General features: G+C 45.4%; 1 protein-coding gene across 1 annotated transcript in view; it reads left to right on the top strand.

Moving 5' to 3' along the window:
* The window catches only part of LOC135902749 (evasin P1180-like), a 35,989-nt gene extending 20,369 nt beyond the window's left edge, over nt 1-15,620 (top strand). The window contains exons 3-6 of the mRNA XM_065432969.1: nt 2,177-2,227; nt 10,898-10,968; nt 12,991-13,059; nt 15,480-15,620. Coding sequence (XP_065289041.1) covers nt 2,177-2,227; nt 10,898-10,968; nt 12,991-13,059; nt 15,480-15,608 — 320 coding nt within the window. The 3' untranslated portion in view covers nt 15,609-15,620. The remainder of the gene's footprint in view (nt 1-2,176; nt 2,228-10,897; nt 10,969-12,990; nt 13,060-15,479) is intronic.
* Nucleotides 15,621-15,873: the final 253 nt, after the last annotated feature.

Below are 15,873 nucleotides of genomic sequence, written 5' to 3'. Positions count from 1 at the left end.
GAAATGGGACGGTACTTTTCTAACGGGTTGTAATCACCGCAGTTATAAATGGGAGAGACCCTAGCTCACGATAGTACGTTGGCATGCCTCCCATTTTAAAAAGCAAAATTAAAACTTTACGTCAGGCAAGGACACAACAAATGTAGATTAGATTTTACTCTGCTTAATGATGTACTGTCATATCCTGAGGCTTTATAGGTCGGCATGGAAATAATTGTAGAGCTTACCTTTTATGGTGCAACATCTAAAGATACGAACAAGTTTGCTGTACTCCACTGTAGAAGGCAGGCGTGGGATTGGGCAGATAACAATGAGAGGTCATTGCCAATCTTCGTTGAAAAAACATTAAATTTGACGGCGAACTGTTGTATTGAGTCACCGCATATATTTATTTCCGGAAGGCTGAATTGTTGAGTGGTAACTTTATTGGACAAATTAATTATTTGCCATAGTTTTGTAGGGCACGTTTGATCTGCAATTATAGTATGATTATAATAATTCTTCTTGCGGCATCGTGTGGCAATAATTTGTCCCTGACATACTTGTAATGAGTTCTGTAGCAAACGTTTTCTTTATTACATTTTTTGCTAGTTGTATCAATCATGCTTGTTATAGAATAGCTCTAAGGCACTTTGCGTCATCCAAGGGTTTATCGTGTGTTTGTAGTATCTTTTTACCTAATCTTGATATAGCGCTGTGCACTACGAAGCCACATTATTCAAGCGTTCGTACATTTTGTATACATCAATGCTGTTCATGACGTGTTCGCGTATCGCAGGTAACTTCTATCGAAGCAAAATTATGTCCACACGTGTAGCTGTGTGACGGTACGGTCTAGGCTGGACACTAGTTACGAGTAAAACCACTGAAAAATGATCCGATTAATCCTTATCTACTACACCGGAGATAATACCGGTAGATTTAAAATTGTGCAGATTAGGATCAATAACGGTTGCAGAAGAGTTTGTTACACGTGTAGGCGCACCAAATAGATTCACAAACCCGCTGCCCTCGGGTCGGGCGACTCTCTCCCCGGACACCGAGACGCTCCTCTCACACACAATGAAATAACTCAATTCTTCTACTTAGAGAGAAGGGTTTTCCCCCCGCCTCACTCCAAGTTAAGCAGGCCGCAGGCGGTCACACTAAGACTTCTGCAAACGAACTCGTACCCAAATCCGGCGTCCCTTAATAGCATATTTCCAGAGATTTATACGAATTGTTCTTGCGTGGCCTGTGGTGAGGTAGCTACGTTGCCTCATATGCTCTGGGAGTGCGGGTCGCTGGGCCCGAAGTTCACCAAGGAAGAGTGGGACGCCCTCCTGCGAAGTCCCGCCTTCGAGGATCAAATCCTGGCCGTCCAGCGCGCCCGCGATCGGGCAGGCAGACTAGATCTGCCAGTCCCGTCGTGGGATTAGCCAGGTGCGCGTTTTATCGCGCTTTGCTGGATCGAATAAAAGTTTATTCACTCACTCACTCACTCACTCACTCACTCACACGTATGATTCATATACCTTCCGATATGAAATAATACAGCGATTGAGTAGGTTTGAGTTAACGTCGCCACATACAATAGTCTCCTTATTTTTGTTGCATAACTCGTCTAACATACTTTTTAATGCGTGAAGGAAGCAAGGGACATTAGAACTCGGTGACAGATAAACTGTGCCAATTGTGATTCCAAAAGAGACTTCAATAAATAACACCTCATATTCCAGTGATGCCTCGGTAGTCAAATTAGAACAAACGTGAAATTCATGTTTCATTTTGATAAACGGTAGAGCACCTCCTGGCCTTGGTTTGTTTTCCATGAATTGGTGACCACATCATAACCCTGAATGTTAACATATTCGTCAGGCTTAAGCCAAGTTTGTGTGAGAGCAATTACTTCATAATGAAATTTGCGTTGAGGTATAAATACTTGTACGCTCACAATATTCCTGTGAACGCTAGGAATGTTGCAGTGGAAGAGTGACTAAGAAACTGCGGCCACAGACTTCCAGCTACGTGGAATTTGCATATTTTGCAAATTAGGCAGAAGAAACGTGGGACACGTGGTTCGGGTATAAGAACCCATAGCAAGATTGATTAACTTGTATAGCATCATTTTTTTTCTCGATCCCAGCTTAAATAGCGTTACCTAAAGTGTGAACTATAATTTCTTTTTTTTCTGCAGACGATCCGGATGCCATTGCACCGAGCAAAAATATCAGCATCGACATTTCAAGTAAGCACCCAACTGGTCTGTGCTTTTACATGCGCAGAGTGTGGTTGAACACAAGAATAACGCTTGACGTTGGTACACTCTTCGCCAAGGTTAAACAGCCTATAAACGTAGCAGTTATTTTACCACGGCAACATATCATTCTTGGAGATAGCAGCCTTTAGCAGCGTTAACGCACTGCCGTATTACCACAGCTCAAAGTTGTAAAAATTATTGGCTTGGCCATTGTGAGAAATACCCTTAACACGACGACGATGGTGCTGGTGCCCTGAAAACTAAAATGTCCTAAAACTAGGAGACAAATGATGGAAAGCCACTTACGCGGGGTGACACACAACTAAGGAATTTCTTCTATCTGGCAGGGTTGTCTTGTGCAAGGAGAGATTATTAATCTCGTTTATGAAACTAAAATGCTAAACTCGCGCGCAGCTCTGCAACAACTCAATACTTTTGAAAAAAAAAAAAAACATTTGTGCCTTCGTAATATGTGAGTCGTCCCAAAAAGATCTTCTGCTGAGTAGTCCCACAATCTGTCTGGCAGTGAGATCTTATGTAGCAAGAGCGTCAAACCGCCGTAGCGGTTGGCACATCATATGGTCGCCCCCGTCGCTTAATATACTGGCTTTTGGCAGCTTTCTTATACATGGCTTGAAGTCATAGCTTCGTCCCTTATTCCAATGCATAAGAGCAGCGCCATAAGTATGGGGCTATGTGAGAACTGCTCGAGGATGCTTCGCAACTAGGGATGTCAGGACCCCTGCGGCATTTTTTTCTTCGTCCACGTCACGCAGGACGAAATGAAAGACGATGTAGCACGACTGGGAGAAAGTAAAGCCAGAAAAAGGTTGGCCCGAAATGTGATCAGTTTCAGTTTATTTAACAGCTGCTATCAGTGCACGCCCGACAACGAATGTGCGGAATGTGAACATGCGGCTGCAGCAGTCGCACGTTAAAACGGAGACGATAAGTGAAAAAAAATTAAATTATGGGGTTTTACGTGCCAAAACCACTTTCTGATTATGAGGCACGCCGTAGTGGGGGACTCCGGAAATTTTGACCACCTGGGGTTCTTTAACGTGCACCTAAATCTAAGTACACGGGTGTTTTCGCATTTCGCCCCCATCGAAATGCGGCCGCCGTGGCCGGGATTCGATCCCGCGACCTCGTGCTCAGCAGCCTAACACCATAGCCACTTAGCAACCACGGCGGGTAAGAGACGATAAGTGTACCGAGTGCAATAAGGCACCGAAGTTGGGCAACATTGTCAAAGGAAATGTGCGCAGAGAGGTCTGCAAGAAGAACCGAGCAAGTGCACAATTATGACAATCCACGTGAAACCAAACACAGTGGACCGAGTCTGCGGAGAGCAGGGTCACGTGTTGGGGCCACATTTCTGTTCCATTCCAATTATACAGACCGCAGATCCACATTGACGCTGTCGGCGTCACCGCCTTCGTGCTCACCCACTATCGGAGGCGTGCGCGCGACCCCAGTAGAAGGGCCCTAGATGGCTTCCAGATACAAAAAAAAAATGCGTGAAAGAGCAGGAGCTCATGAACGGCGACTGCCCAGTCGCACACAATGGTCGCTTATGTGGACTGAGATTTATTTGTGCACACTCAATTGCCCCGAAAAACCATTAGATTGTCTCATAACATAGTCTACTTGTGATAATTACGGATAGTTTATTCATAATTACGTTCGAGAAGTAAAACTTGGGACTCCACCGGAGGTTGCGTGGTGGGCTGTTCTTTGATTACCTTATGATACCTTGCTCGCCACTGTACTCCAACCTTCGCCGCCGCCCAAAAATGGTTGCGGAACTCCCCGTGTCCGTTCATTGTCAGATGTGATATCGACGCCTTTCTCTCTAGTGCGTGAGAGCATCAAATGTGAGCAGTGCAGACCGTAAGCGACACTCAGCTGGAAACAATAATGCGATGGCAATTCATAAGGATATATTGCGCTGCTTTCTTTCACACTGCATGAGCGAGATGAACAATCGTTTCAGCACTTTATTAACATTAACATTAACATTAACATTACACACAAAACATTTCATAGAGGAGACTGCTACCATCATCATTATCATCACCAGAATATTTTATGTGCATTGCAATGCGAAGGCTGCTCCCTGCGATCTGCAATTATCCCTGTCCAGCGCCAACCAATTCCAACTAGCACCCGCGAATTTTCTTATTTCATGGCACCTCATAGTCTTCTACCGTCCTCTACTGCGCTTCCCTTAACTTAGTACCCACTCTGTAACCCTAATGGTCCAACGGTTATCCAACCTGCCCAGTACATGCCATGGCCAGCTGTATTTCTCTCCCTTAATATCAATTAGAATATTGGCGATACCTGTTTGCTCTGCAATCCAAACCACTTTCTTTCATTCTCTTAATGCTATACCTAGCATTCTTCGTTTCATCGCTCTATGCGCGGTCCTTAACCTGTTCTCAAGCTGCTTTGTCAGCCTCCAAGACTCTGCCGGATGTGTCAGCACCGGTAGAATTCGCAGATTGTACACCTTCCTTTTCAATAATAATGGTAAGCTTCCAGTCAGGAACTGACAATGTCTGTCGTATGTGAGCCCATTTTTATTTTTCTAGGAATTTTCTTCTCATGATAGGGGTTCCCTGTGAATAATTGACCTATGCAAACGTACTCCTTCACAGACTCTAAAGGCTGACTGGCGATCCCCAACTCTTGTTGCCTTGCCCGGTTACTCATCACTATCTTTGTCTTCTGCATATTATTCTTCAACCCAACTCTTACACCCTCTCTGTCAAGGCCCTCAATCGTGTGTGCACTGTGCAACTTCCTTTTCTAAGAGGTCCATCGAAGTTAAGAAATAAATCCGCCTCCGAACCCGGTGGCCTACCACTGCTACTACCCAGACCTTTATAGGCATAGATGTAGATTCTGTCAAGAAAGGGTGTACCTACAACATGTGGTTTGGGCTTGTCCACGGACACCTTCACAGAATAAGATAAACAAGACCAGAGAGCAGTGGGAGACCGCGTTGCTCAGCTGTGCACCGGAACACCAACTCAAGGCAATCCAGCAGGCCTAAGATGCCGCCAGGGCCCAAGGGCTCGAGGCCGTCATTTAGGTAGAGAGGCCTAGGCCTCATATCTGCTGCGCACAAATAAAGTTTAGTCTTCCTCCTCCTCTATTTCATCCTGTAACAGCGGATGTACAGCGAAGCTGATGCCGACGTTACGCACACAGTCTCCACTAGCGAAGTATGTCACGCATGCGCCCACGTGTCCGGAAATGCAGCATGCATTCTCATTCTTCTAGGTCCTTCGCCAAGCGCAAGTATACTATTGAAATAAATGAATGTTTAAAAGTATTATGCGGAAAAAAAATCACCGACGACTGCGATACTCCGTAAGGCGAAATTTGAGCGCAGCTCTACACTTGTTTTCATTGAGCGATATGTTGGCTGGCGCGCACTAACTGTCTCGTACGGCATGTTGTAAACGGAGTGAAGTATGGTGCGACTGCCTCGCTTATCGTGAGATGGCGAGAGGCAGTGCGTGGGCGCGATTCACAGTAGCAGCCGCAGGCAGACCTCCCCTCAAGCAGTGCTTTGTTTCCATGTATGGTACCAGTGGCATCATCGGTGAACGAACAATGCGTGCTACTATTGCGCCATCTTGCAGCCATTGTCGCTGCAGAGCCCGTCTCGTGTGGCACTGCGCTTTTTTTTATCACACTATCGCTATACCCTCCTCCTCCGTTTTCTTCCCCACGCTCTCTTCACCCTCGCCGTCATTCATTCACCGCAGCACTCCGCGCTGACTCTCTAATCCTTCGCTGTGCTTGCTCGCTTGGTTACGCCGAGGGACGTCGAGGCTCGCCGCAGAAACTGGCGCCTAAGAGCTGCACTCTAAAACACTTAAAGTGACACTTGCACAGAAGTTGCAGATATCATAGCTTCGGATTGGTATTCAAATGGCTCGCGGAGCCGCTAGCACCTCATACGTCCTCATTTTTGTATGACCCCCACCTAGCGCAAGTGCGTCATGGAACTAACAGAATTTGTCAATATCAAATGCGTAAAAAAACCCGTAATATACGACTTACTCGAACCCTGCAGACAGGATATCACCGGAATGGAATTCGAATATACGAATAACTTAATTCTGTTACGCGGAAACTGAAACACGAAGCCTTCCAGCTGCCTTTTGTTTTTGCGTAGGCAATACTGCGCACGTGGACACGAAAAATTCCGACCAACTAGAGGCTAACAACTTTGTCGTAGAATTTGCACTTCGACCAGAAACGAGACATATTCAAATCGATAGAACGGTTTAGTTTTACGCTGAAGCTTCTGAAATGAATGTTTACTGTGCGTTTAGTTCAGTGACTGCATTTACACAGCTGCACAACGCGAACCTTAGTAGTTTTGGGCACAACGCTGAGCCCAGCAACAAGAGGCGGAAGGCTACACTGCTTCTAATGCAAAGCCGAATCACGAGAGCCCGATGGCGTATCGACACGGCTACGTCCTTCTAGCGCCCCCAAATGGCAAGGGAGATTGATGGCTCCCAGTATCCCTGTCAGTCTGCTCTCAACCTCTATACCAACTGCTGCCGTTGCACTTGTCCACAGATGGAACCTCGGCCGAGCTCTTGCGTGCCGTCTGCGCCTCGGGTTCGGTGGAAGGTCAACTGGTAATCAGCTAACATCTCAAGTACATAGTACAAAAGCCGTGAGACAAGTCCCAGTAAAACTAAGTTCTACCTTCACTTTGTACTGACGGACGGACGGACGGACGGACGGACGGACGGACGGACGGACGGACGGACCGACAGACAGACAGACAGACAGACAGACAGACAGACAGACAGACAGACAGACAGACAGACAGACAGACAGACAGACAGACAGACAGACAGACAGACAGACAGACAGACAGACAGACAGACAGACAGACAGACAGACAGACAGACAGACAGACAGACAGACAGACAGACAGACAGACAGACAGACAGACAGACAGACAGACAGACAGACAGACAGACAGACAGACAGACAGACAGACAGACAGACAGACAGACAGACAGACAGACAGACAGACAGACAGACAGACAGACAGACAGACAGACAGACAGACAGACAGACAGACAGACAGACAGACAGACAGACAGACAGACAGACAGACAGACAGACAGACAGACAGACAGACAGACAGACAGACAGACAGACAGACAGACAGACAGACAGACAGACAGACAGACAGACAGACAGACAGACAGACAGACAGACAGACAGACAGACAGACAGACAGACAGACAGACAGACAGACAGACAGACAGACAGACAGACAGACATTTCTTGCAGCCGAACGCACTGTACTGTTTCCTTACTACCGCACCTTTTCTAATTCCAGAATTCCAGAACAACTCTTCAATTTTTCCCTCCTCCGTTTGTCCGCGCTTTGTTAGCCTTGGAATGACGCCAATGCCTCTTTCCAACTTCCGACGTCAAAATCAAATGCCTCCTACACCCCTCCGGTTTGTCGGTGGCGTTCAACGACACTTTGCCTTCGTGTAGCCAAAACAATGCTAGCTCATTTATTGTTTTTCTATTTCTGCTAGTGTTGCTATTCTCATAAGCGTAATAAAATTCTTAATTACTCCCTGCTGCTGAGAAATGTGCGGGTGCTAGAAAGCTAGACACGTAAATTTATTCTGCATTTGGTCTGTTTATTTTTGACGATGTCCAACCAAATAGTCATAAACGCAGTCGTTTGGTTTTACCCATGTGTCAGGGTCATAAAGTGCCTTTCGTTTCGAAGGCTCTTCGATATAAGCATGCCCATGGTATTAAATGTTGAGGCGGTCACCTTTTGTGAACACGGAAGCACTCTGCAGAGGGGGAGAAGTAAATTGTGCAAAGAAAAATCATGTTCGCGTCTCCAGCATTTTTCTGTGCCTTCGTCACACGTACGGTTGACGCCAACACCTTCTTGCACATGACGTCAACAGGGTAAGGCCCGTCGATTGGCCCATCTGCGAAGGAGGTTAGTTGCAATCGCAATGCCAGCACGCCTTTTACATGCAGTGGGCGTGTGGCTTCCACATAGTGTGGCTTGTTTGTAGTGCGCAGCGAAATAAAATAACCTGGTATAGCACGTTTTGCAATGCGTAGGTGGGCGCGAACAGCGTTTGCAGAAAGAGCGTCTACTCATGTCAACATCAAGCGGATGGTGTTTTCAAACGAGGAAAGAGCGCCTACGCGACCTTCGATAATGACATAAGTGGCAAAGGCTTCTAGAAAAGCACACCTTCCCCAAGGGAAAGCGCCCGTGGGGAGGGGAGGGAAGCGAACTGCGATCAGTTTCGGTATTTGATGAGGCAGTCACTTCATTTAAGAATGTTTTCATTATATCGGCGGAATAATATCGATGTGCTCCCGGGTAGCATTCGTATGTGCTTGCTTTCGGCAGTGTTTTATATGTTTTGCAAAATCTTGTTTCATATACCGTACGTAACGTGCTGGTGCAAAATTCTTACAACATTTTCTGTCATTGTTAACGGGCGTCATATAAGAGTGGTTTATTTGGATATCTCTGAAGCGTTACATGATCGTCCGCATCAATGATCATAGTAGGGGGTTGAATAGAAGGAGGGAGCCTATGCTTTGATCTCAGGCACAATATGTAAACAATACAGCAATGGACAGTCTGACTGTATCAATGCCCACATATAAATTGGCCCGAGGTGAAACCTGTTTCTTGGCATAAACATAAGACGGAATGTTCGCGAAACTGTTCGCTTTATTGCTCCGCAGTAAGCCATATGATGCGCACAATTTTATTTCATGTCCTGGCAACGTTCAAGCAACTGTTCATATACTTCTCCCATCGGATAAGTTTTGTGTCCTTTGTCGTCGGCCTGCGACGGATGGCACTGCTCAGTTTCTGCACCGCGTTTGGCACACAGCAATCGCGTGCCTGTGCGGCAAGACCGCGAGACTGACGGACCCACGCCATGGCACTGCCGTAACCACGCATCACATTGTATCACTGATTCGCCCTTTCTTCGTTTCACCAGATCCCCGATCGGCCCACTTTGTTACTGAGCTGTCTCCACGAGATAAGCCCGCGTTACTAAAGAAAAGGAAGAAATGCGGCGGAACAGACGGGCTAGTCCCCCTTTGAGAAAGGCATAGAAACGTTGGCTTTAATAAAAGAATTAGGTGTTTAACGGCGCAGAGGTCATTGCAGTCAGGGCATAGAGAAACGTTTGTTTTTCATTGTCGCAATGTGCAATAAATGGAGCCCGCGTATCTGCGGGGGTAGTATAGATGGATACACATAAGCGATCTTGTTGGATGCGTGCTGTACCGTGCTGTGAGCACGAGTATTCGACAAGACCCTTGTACCACTAACCAGCGGCAAAACGAGCACAGACTGTTTTGTAGAAAAACCATTGCTTTAAGCAATCGACAGACTTCATTCGTTGCCTCGTTAGCATTTGCGAAACTATTGCACAATTCTTTTCTATTGATTGAAATTTGTCATAGGCATTTCTTGACGTGCGACCTTTATTTTTAACTTAAAGGATTATAAAAGCATTCATCATCATGATCATCAGCCTATTTTATGTCCACTGCAGGACGAAGGCCTTTCCTTGCGAAATTGAATTCCCCCTGCCCTGCGCCAACCGATTCCAGCTGTTCTGTTCTTCTGACATCCTCGACAGTGCTTCCCTTCCCTTGGCACCCATTATGCAACAATAGTGGCCCACCGGTTACCTAGCCTACGCATTACATCACCCGCCCTGCTCCACTTCTTTCTCTTTGTCTTAAGTAGAATATCGGCTATACTTGTTTGCTCTCTGATCCACACCACTCTCTTCCTGTCTCTTAAGGTTTTCCCTAACATTCTTCGTTCTATCGCTCTTTGCGTGGTCTTTAACTTGTTTTGAAGCTTCTTTGTCAGTCTCCTAATTTCTGGCCATATGTCAGCACCTGTAGAGTGCATTCGTTGTAGACCTTTCGTTTCAATGATTATGATCAGCTTCCAGTCAGGATCTGACAATCTCTGCCGAATGCGCTCCAACCTATTTTTATTCTTCTATGTGTTTCCTTCTCATGAAGAGGATCCCCTCTGAGTAATTGACCTAGGTCAACATACCCCTTCACAGACTCTGGAGGCTGACTGAGGATATTGAAGTATTGTTCCCTTGCCCGGCTATTAATCATTATCTTTGTCTTCTCCATATTAATATTCAACCCTACTCTTATACACTCTCTGTGTTTTTAAAAAAAATTATGTGGTTTTACGTGCCAAAACCACTTTCTGATTATGAGGCACGCCGTAGTGGAGGACTCCGGAAATTTTGACCACCCGGGGTTCGTTAACGTGCACCTAAATCTACGTACACGGGTGTTTTCGCATTTCGCCCCCATCGAAATGCGGCCGCCGTGGCCGGGATTCGATCCCGCGACCTCGTGCTCAGCAGCCCAACACCATAGCCACTGAGCAACCACAGCGGGTCCACTCTCTGTTAAGGTCCGTAATCATTGATTGTGAATAAAGACATTCCTGTTATGTAAAAAGTCGCAGCCGTTACTGCCGCATTCTGACAAGTTCCCTTTATAAAGTTTTCGTTTCAACAAAACATGCACCGAATTCCTTAATCTCTTTTCTAGTTTCAAGACCCGAGAGCAGGTCCTCGGGAACTGCTTGCTCCATTCACTTTCTTGGCAATGAGCTTCAAACGGTTAGTGTCTTTCAATTATATGCAGACATATGCGACTAATTCTGAACCATGATACCTTGTCGGATACTATGACTAATCCACTGTACATAAATAATTTTTTTGCCTCCTGGATGTTTTCTGGGTGTATATTGTATGCAAAAGCTATGCTTCACTTATAGGTTAGCATTCACGCCCTATTTGCACGAAAGCACGTGCCAACGCTGGCGCTGCCAATGGCTTAACAAAAACCTTAGGGCAGAAACTCCGCAATGGAGTATTTTCGTGTATCTGCACCATTCTTTAGAATCGTTACTTACAAACCCTATACTGCACTATTGAAACCATGACGGCCGAATTTTACGAGATAAGCAAATCCAAAGAATAAAACACAAGCTATGGCGATTTCGCCAGTAAACTTGTTCTTATGACACATTCTTAGCTCATAGGCCAAATTTCGAAAAAAAACCCCGTCCGGCGAGGGTGATAAATAGTCAGATAACCCGGATACCGCCTAAGGTTCAAAAGGACATAATAAATTCTCCTTTTGAACCTCAGGCAAATCCCGGTTTAGTTTACCATCTTGTGTTCGGTAAATGAAATAAATGCTGCTGCAGCACTTATCTTCTCGCATGATCTGCTTGCCGATGCGCTCGGCTGCATTCCTACGTGTCCTCTTCAGCAGCTTCTCCTTGTTGCTGCTGACGTGATTCTGTAATTGCTAGCGTTTCCCACGCATGTCTTACCCGAGCAAGCTGTTGCTGGTGTTCTAACTGCGCCTCCGTAAGGGACCGCGTTTCGAGTGCGTTTTCTCATCGCATTCTAACGTCTCCGTCACTGAGACGTTGCTTAAGATAGTCACAGATGTTTCGTATGCACAATAATAAAAGCACTAGCTCACGCATAAATTGTGACCTTTTTGGTCTATGATACGACACAGGTCTCCCGATGTCAAGTTGGCCTTTCGTGTGTCGAAAAAATTCTAGCAATAATTTTGGACCGCGGAGTTTCCTACAATAACTGCAAGAGGGAACTATGGCGCTGTAATCGTTCAGCCAACATGGAACGATAATTACTAAATGCACTTTTCTGATCTTCCTGCTTGTGTCACGAGACGTCCTTGCGGCGTTATTTATCCCGCTTTATCTGCGTTCACTCCAGTGAATTCCAAAGGAAACTACTGTACCAAACCATATCGCAGGAATATCACAGGAAGCTATATCAAAGGAATAATTGCAGAAGACTCAGTGAAAAGCATATTCGCTACGAATTGCAGCGACTCTCACTGTATGATCTGCAGACTGTCTAGGCGGCCAAAGCAAAACGCGCCCAGCGTCCCAACGCTGTTGCTTGCCAGCGGGAATTTCTAAGGGTGTTCTATGCCACTTGCCGATGCGTACCTCCGCGGAGCGATGATTTCAATATCGATTTCGATATGATCGGGGTTCTCTACTAAGTCACGAAGGCGCTTGATAGTGGAAAAAGGAAGTTTAGGCAAATCCATATACTTGCCATCTTGCCTTGCTAACTGAACCACCCCGGTGGCAGCTCCCGGCGACGGTAGCGCCAGAGTTCGCTCTCACAATTATTCTACGAAACTAAATCTTTGGCCTGTGGCTGCATTGGTGTCCACAACCACTTAGCGGTAAGCGTGCATGAGTTTATGTATTTACACAGACTAACCTATTAGAGCCCAAATGGCGCTACGGGTTGTGTGGGGCACGATACGGAAGGTCGTATGGAACGTCGCAGAAGATCACTCGGGCACCTAGCCTAATAACGCGGCACAACAGTTTGCCCCTCTACGAGCAATCCCGATTTGCCTCGCAATGGGCTCCGTCACGTAAGGGGTTTGTCTTCGTATCCCGTTTTCGAGTACGAAATCAGTCTGGTGGTAGTGCGATATCACGAAGAATATCATTAGAAGCGTACAGTATAGCTAACACAGTGTTGTTATTAACATTGCTAATAGTTTAACTTGGAAGTCGTTTTCTTGCTACCTTGTTGGTGCAATTATAAGTGACAAGTAGATAAAATTTTCTACAGAGACCTGTTGGATGCTGCGTTATTTGCCAAGGATTAAATCGAACGCTACCAGATAAAACTCCTTGCTACGTAAGTAATCATATATTTTTTAATGCAATCACACTTTGAAATTTCGAAGAAGTCCCTCATAATGCTAACACCATAATAAGTGCAGCAAATCGGTCACCGTTTTAGTATCTGTAGCGAGTAGTCCAGGGGCGGTATGCCCGGTTGATCACTTTCAGAGAACCAGTCACTTTAGTGAAATTTCGCCCCAAAACACCGACGTTTACGTGTAAACGTACCGCACCAAGATTTACAGCGTTTGAAGAAATACAACAAGCTTGTTTTTCCTGATTCTTAGCGACTGAAACCACTTTCCAGGTAAATGAGCAGCACCCTACCATGACATTCCAATCACGTTGTAACGCTGGCCGAAATTTAAGCAGCATCGGTTGCGCGCTTGGTAAATGTGATTTGAGTCTTTTTGTTCAGGCTTCAACAATTTTGAAAACATTTATTGCACTTCACCTAACAGCAAACACGGCTAACTACCTCCGCATTGGAAGGCTGCCTGCCAGTGATCATTTTAGGCAAGCCATCTTCGTATGCTCCACCAAAATATAGCTTTCAAGCTTTGTTGTCTACTTTATTGCTTCGGAAGGGCAAACTTGTGCTAATAGAGTTCAATTGAAAAACTTATACTGCAGATGTTAATATATCTAAATTAGCCCAGACACTCAATTATCACACTTTTCAAAAAGGTATTGACAGACTTTTTTACACAAGGTAGTTGCTTCATCTATAAGAGTTTTCGCGCCTCTGCAACATGAAATAGTATCAAAAGTCATAACTTAGGCTTTTTCAGCACATCTTATTTGGCGTCTTTGTTCCTTCTATCTTGGAGAACATGCTCTTCTTGCACAAATCATAATGCTTAGATGATTCCATTTCTTCGCGGTTTTATTATCATATTATCACTAAGGACTTAGAAGGTGAATTTTTGCATTCGCCCTCGACACGACGTTGTTTATATTATTGTACAAGTGGAGTTACGATTAGTGGTCCGTACGCATTATGCTGTGGTTTAGAGGGCAAGCGTTCGGGGGTGGGAGGGGGGCTGCGATACGAGAAGGACGTGGGCTTGACGCTCACCGTCTCCCCGAGCTCCCAATGCTAAGCGCGCGCTAAGGAATTGGAGCGAGCGTCTTTTCGCCTACCCGGGCCGTAGCTGCACATCGCTGTTTGCTCAACTGAGAGCAGATGTGACTGGTGGCTGCACGTGCGCCGAATGCTAGAGATGCGAAACAGTTCAGGCGGTGAGCGGTTCGCGCGAGCGTTTATTCCGTGATGTCGGCTCTCGTCGCGCCTGCGTTGATCCTGGGAATGCTGACAGGCTTGGAGCGAGATCCGTTCATGTATTTTATGCGCGCATGAAATCAAGCTATTTTCGTTAATAGGTGAATGCTTACCGCATCCCAAACTCCTTTTAAAACTAGGTATCTTAATTTATTTTGTAACGGTCGAATACTTTGCTAACGCTATGAGTACCTCGCCTTCCAGCGAAAGCGTTGCACTTAAGGTATTGATTGTTCTATACTGATAATAAATATTTTAATATGTCGTAATAGCGTACATATAAAAAATCTACAAAACTAATTATGACAAGATATGCATGTACTCCCCTGAGGAAAAGTATTCGAAGCAGGGGTCTTGCTAAGACGATCTTTATTTCTACACCTAGGTATATGACAAGAAGCCAGAAAACAAAGACACCAATGACAGCATAGCAGAAATTGCATGCACTAACTAACTGAAATAACTAAATTATAAATTATTAAAGCGAAGGTGGATAAAAAAACTGGCCATGGTGGGGCACGAAACCACATCTTCGCATTACGCTTGCGATGCTCTTACTGATTTAGCTACCGCGGCTAATGCTCCCAGGTATAGTTCTAGTTCATAAATATCCCAGGAAATAGATGGGACAACGGCGCCGCGATAGCTCAATTGGTAAGAGCATCACACGCGTAATGCAAAGACGTGCGCTCGTGCCCCTCCTTCGGCCTGGTGTTTCCTTATCCACTATGATTTGCATTCACTTATATTAATTATTACGCACATGTAATCTCCCGTATGCCGTCTGTGGTGTCTTTGTTTTCTGGCTTTGTATGGTATCACTAACTAAATCATGCCTTCGGTTTCCTTTCTTCTTCTGCAGTCAAGTATGTAGTTTTAAATAACGACTGCAGTCAGAACATGGTATTGAATACTTTCCAGTTAATTACTGAATTTCACTTTGTGCACATGGATTACCGATAAATTAGGTTCCGTTAGCGAGCCCAAAGTCCGTGCACTTTCACTCACGGGTTTGCGTAACACAGTCCCCTAATAGCGCTTGTTCCCTGTCGGTAAGTTCTCAAATGTTTACAATGACGCAGGGGTTTATTTACCTTGAAAGTAGGAGCATCTACTTCGGAGCTAACATGCTTGTGATGGTTTCTTTCAAGGCCCTCCGTGCGGAAGATGCTGAAAGGATAGAATCATCCGCACATCGAAGATGCCCTCTCGGACTGTGTGAAAATGGGGTGTGTTTGCCAACCGGGAAATATGAACTTTGTGCAAGTAAACTGATCTAGAATGCAACGTGACTTCGTCTCTATTTGTGTAAATTCTTTTATACTTGGCAAATAACCGAACTTACTTTCATCGAAGAAACATTTACATTCCACCTGATATCCCACATGATAACGTCAGTTTTGTTGATGCAGTAAAGCAGGTATTAGTTTATGCAAGCTATACCCTTAGGCAAAGTTACACCCTTTGGGGTGTATCTCTGCCATACAACAATAATTTTCATCTGCCTTGCTTGCGTTTCCTTTCTTAAAAACGCCACACCCGCTA

The sequence above is a fragment of the Dermacentor albipictus genome, chromosome 2, assembly GCF_038994185.2.
Source record: "Dermacentor albipictus isolate Rhodes 1998 colony chromosome 2, USDA_Dalb.pri_finalv2, whole genome shotgun sequence".
In the NCBI taxonomy this organism is placed as follows: Eukaryota; Metazoa; Arthropoda; class Arachnida; order Ixodida; family Ixodidae; genus Dermacentor; species Dermacentor albipictus.
Note: the sequence above shows the minus strand (reverse complement) of the source record. Positions and strands in the feature narration are given on the sequence as shown.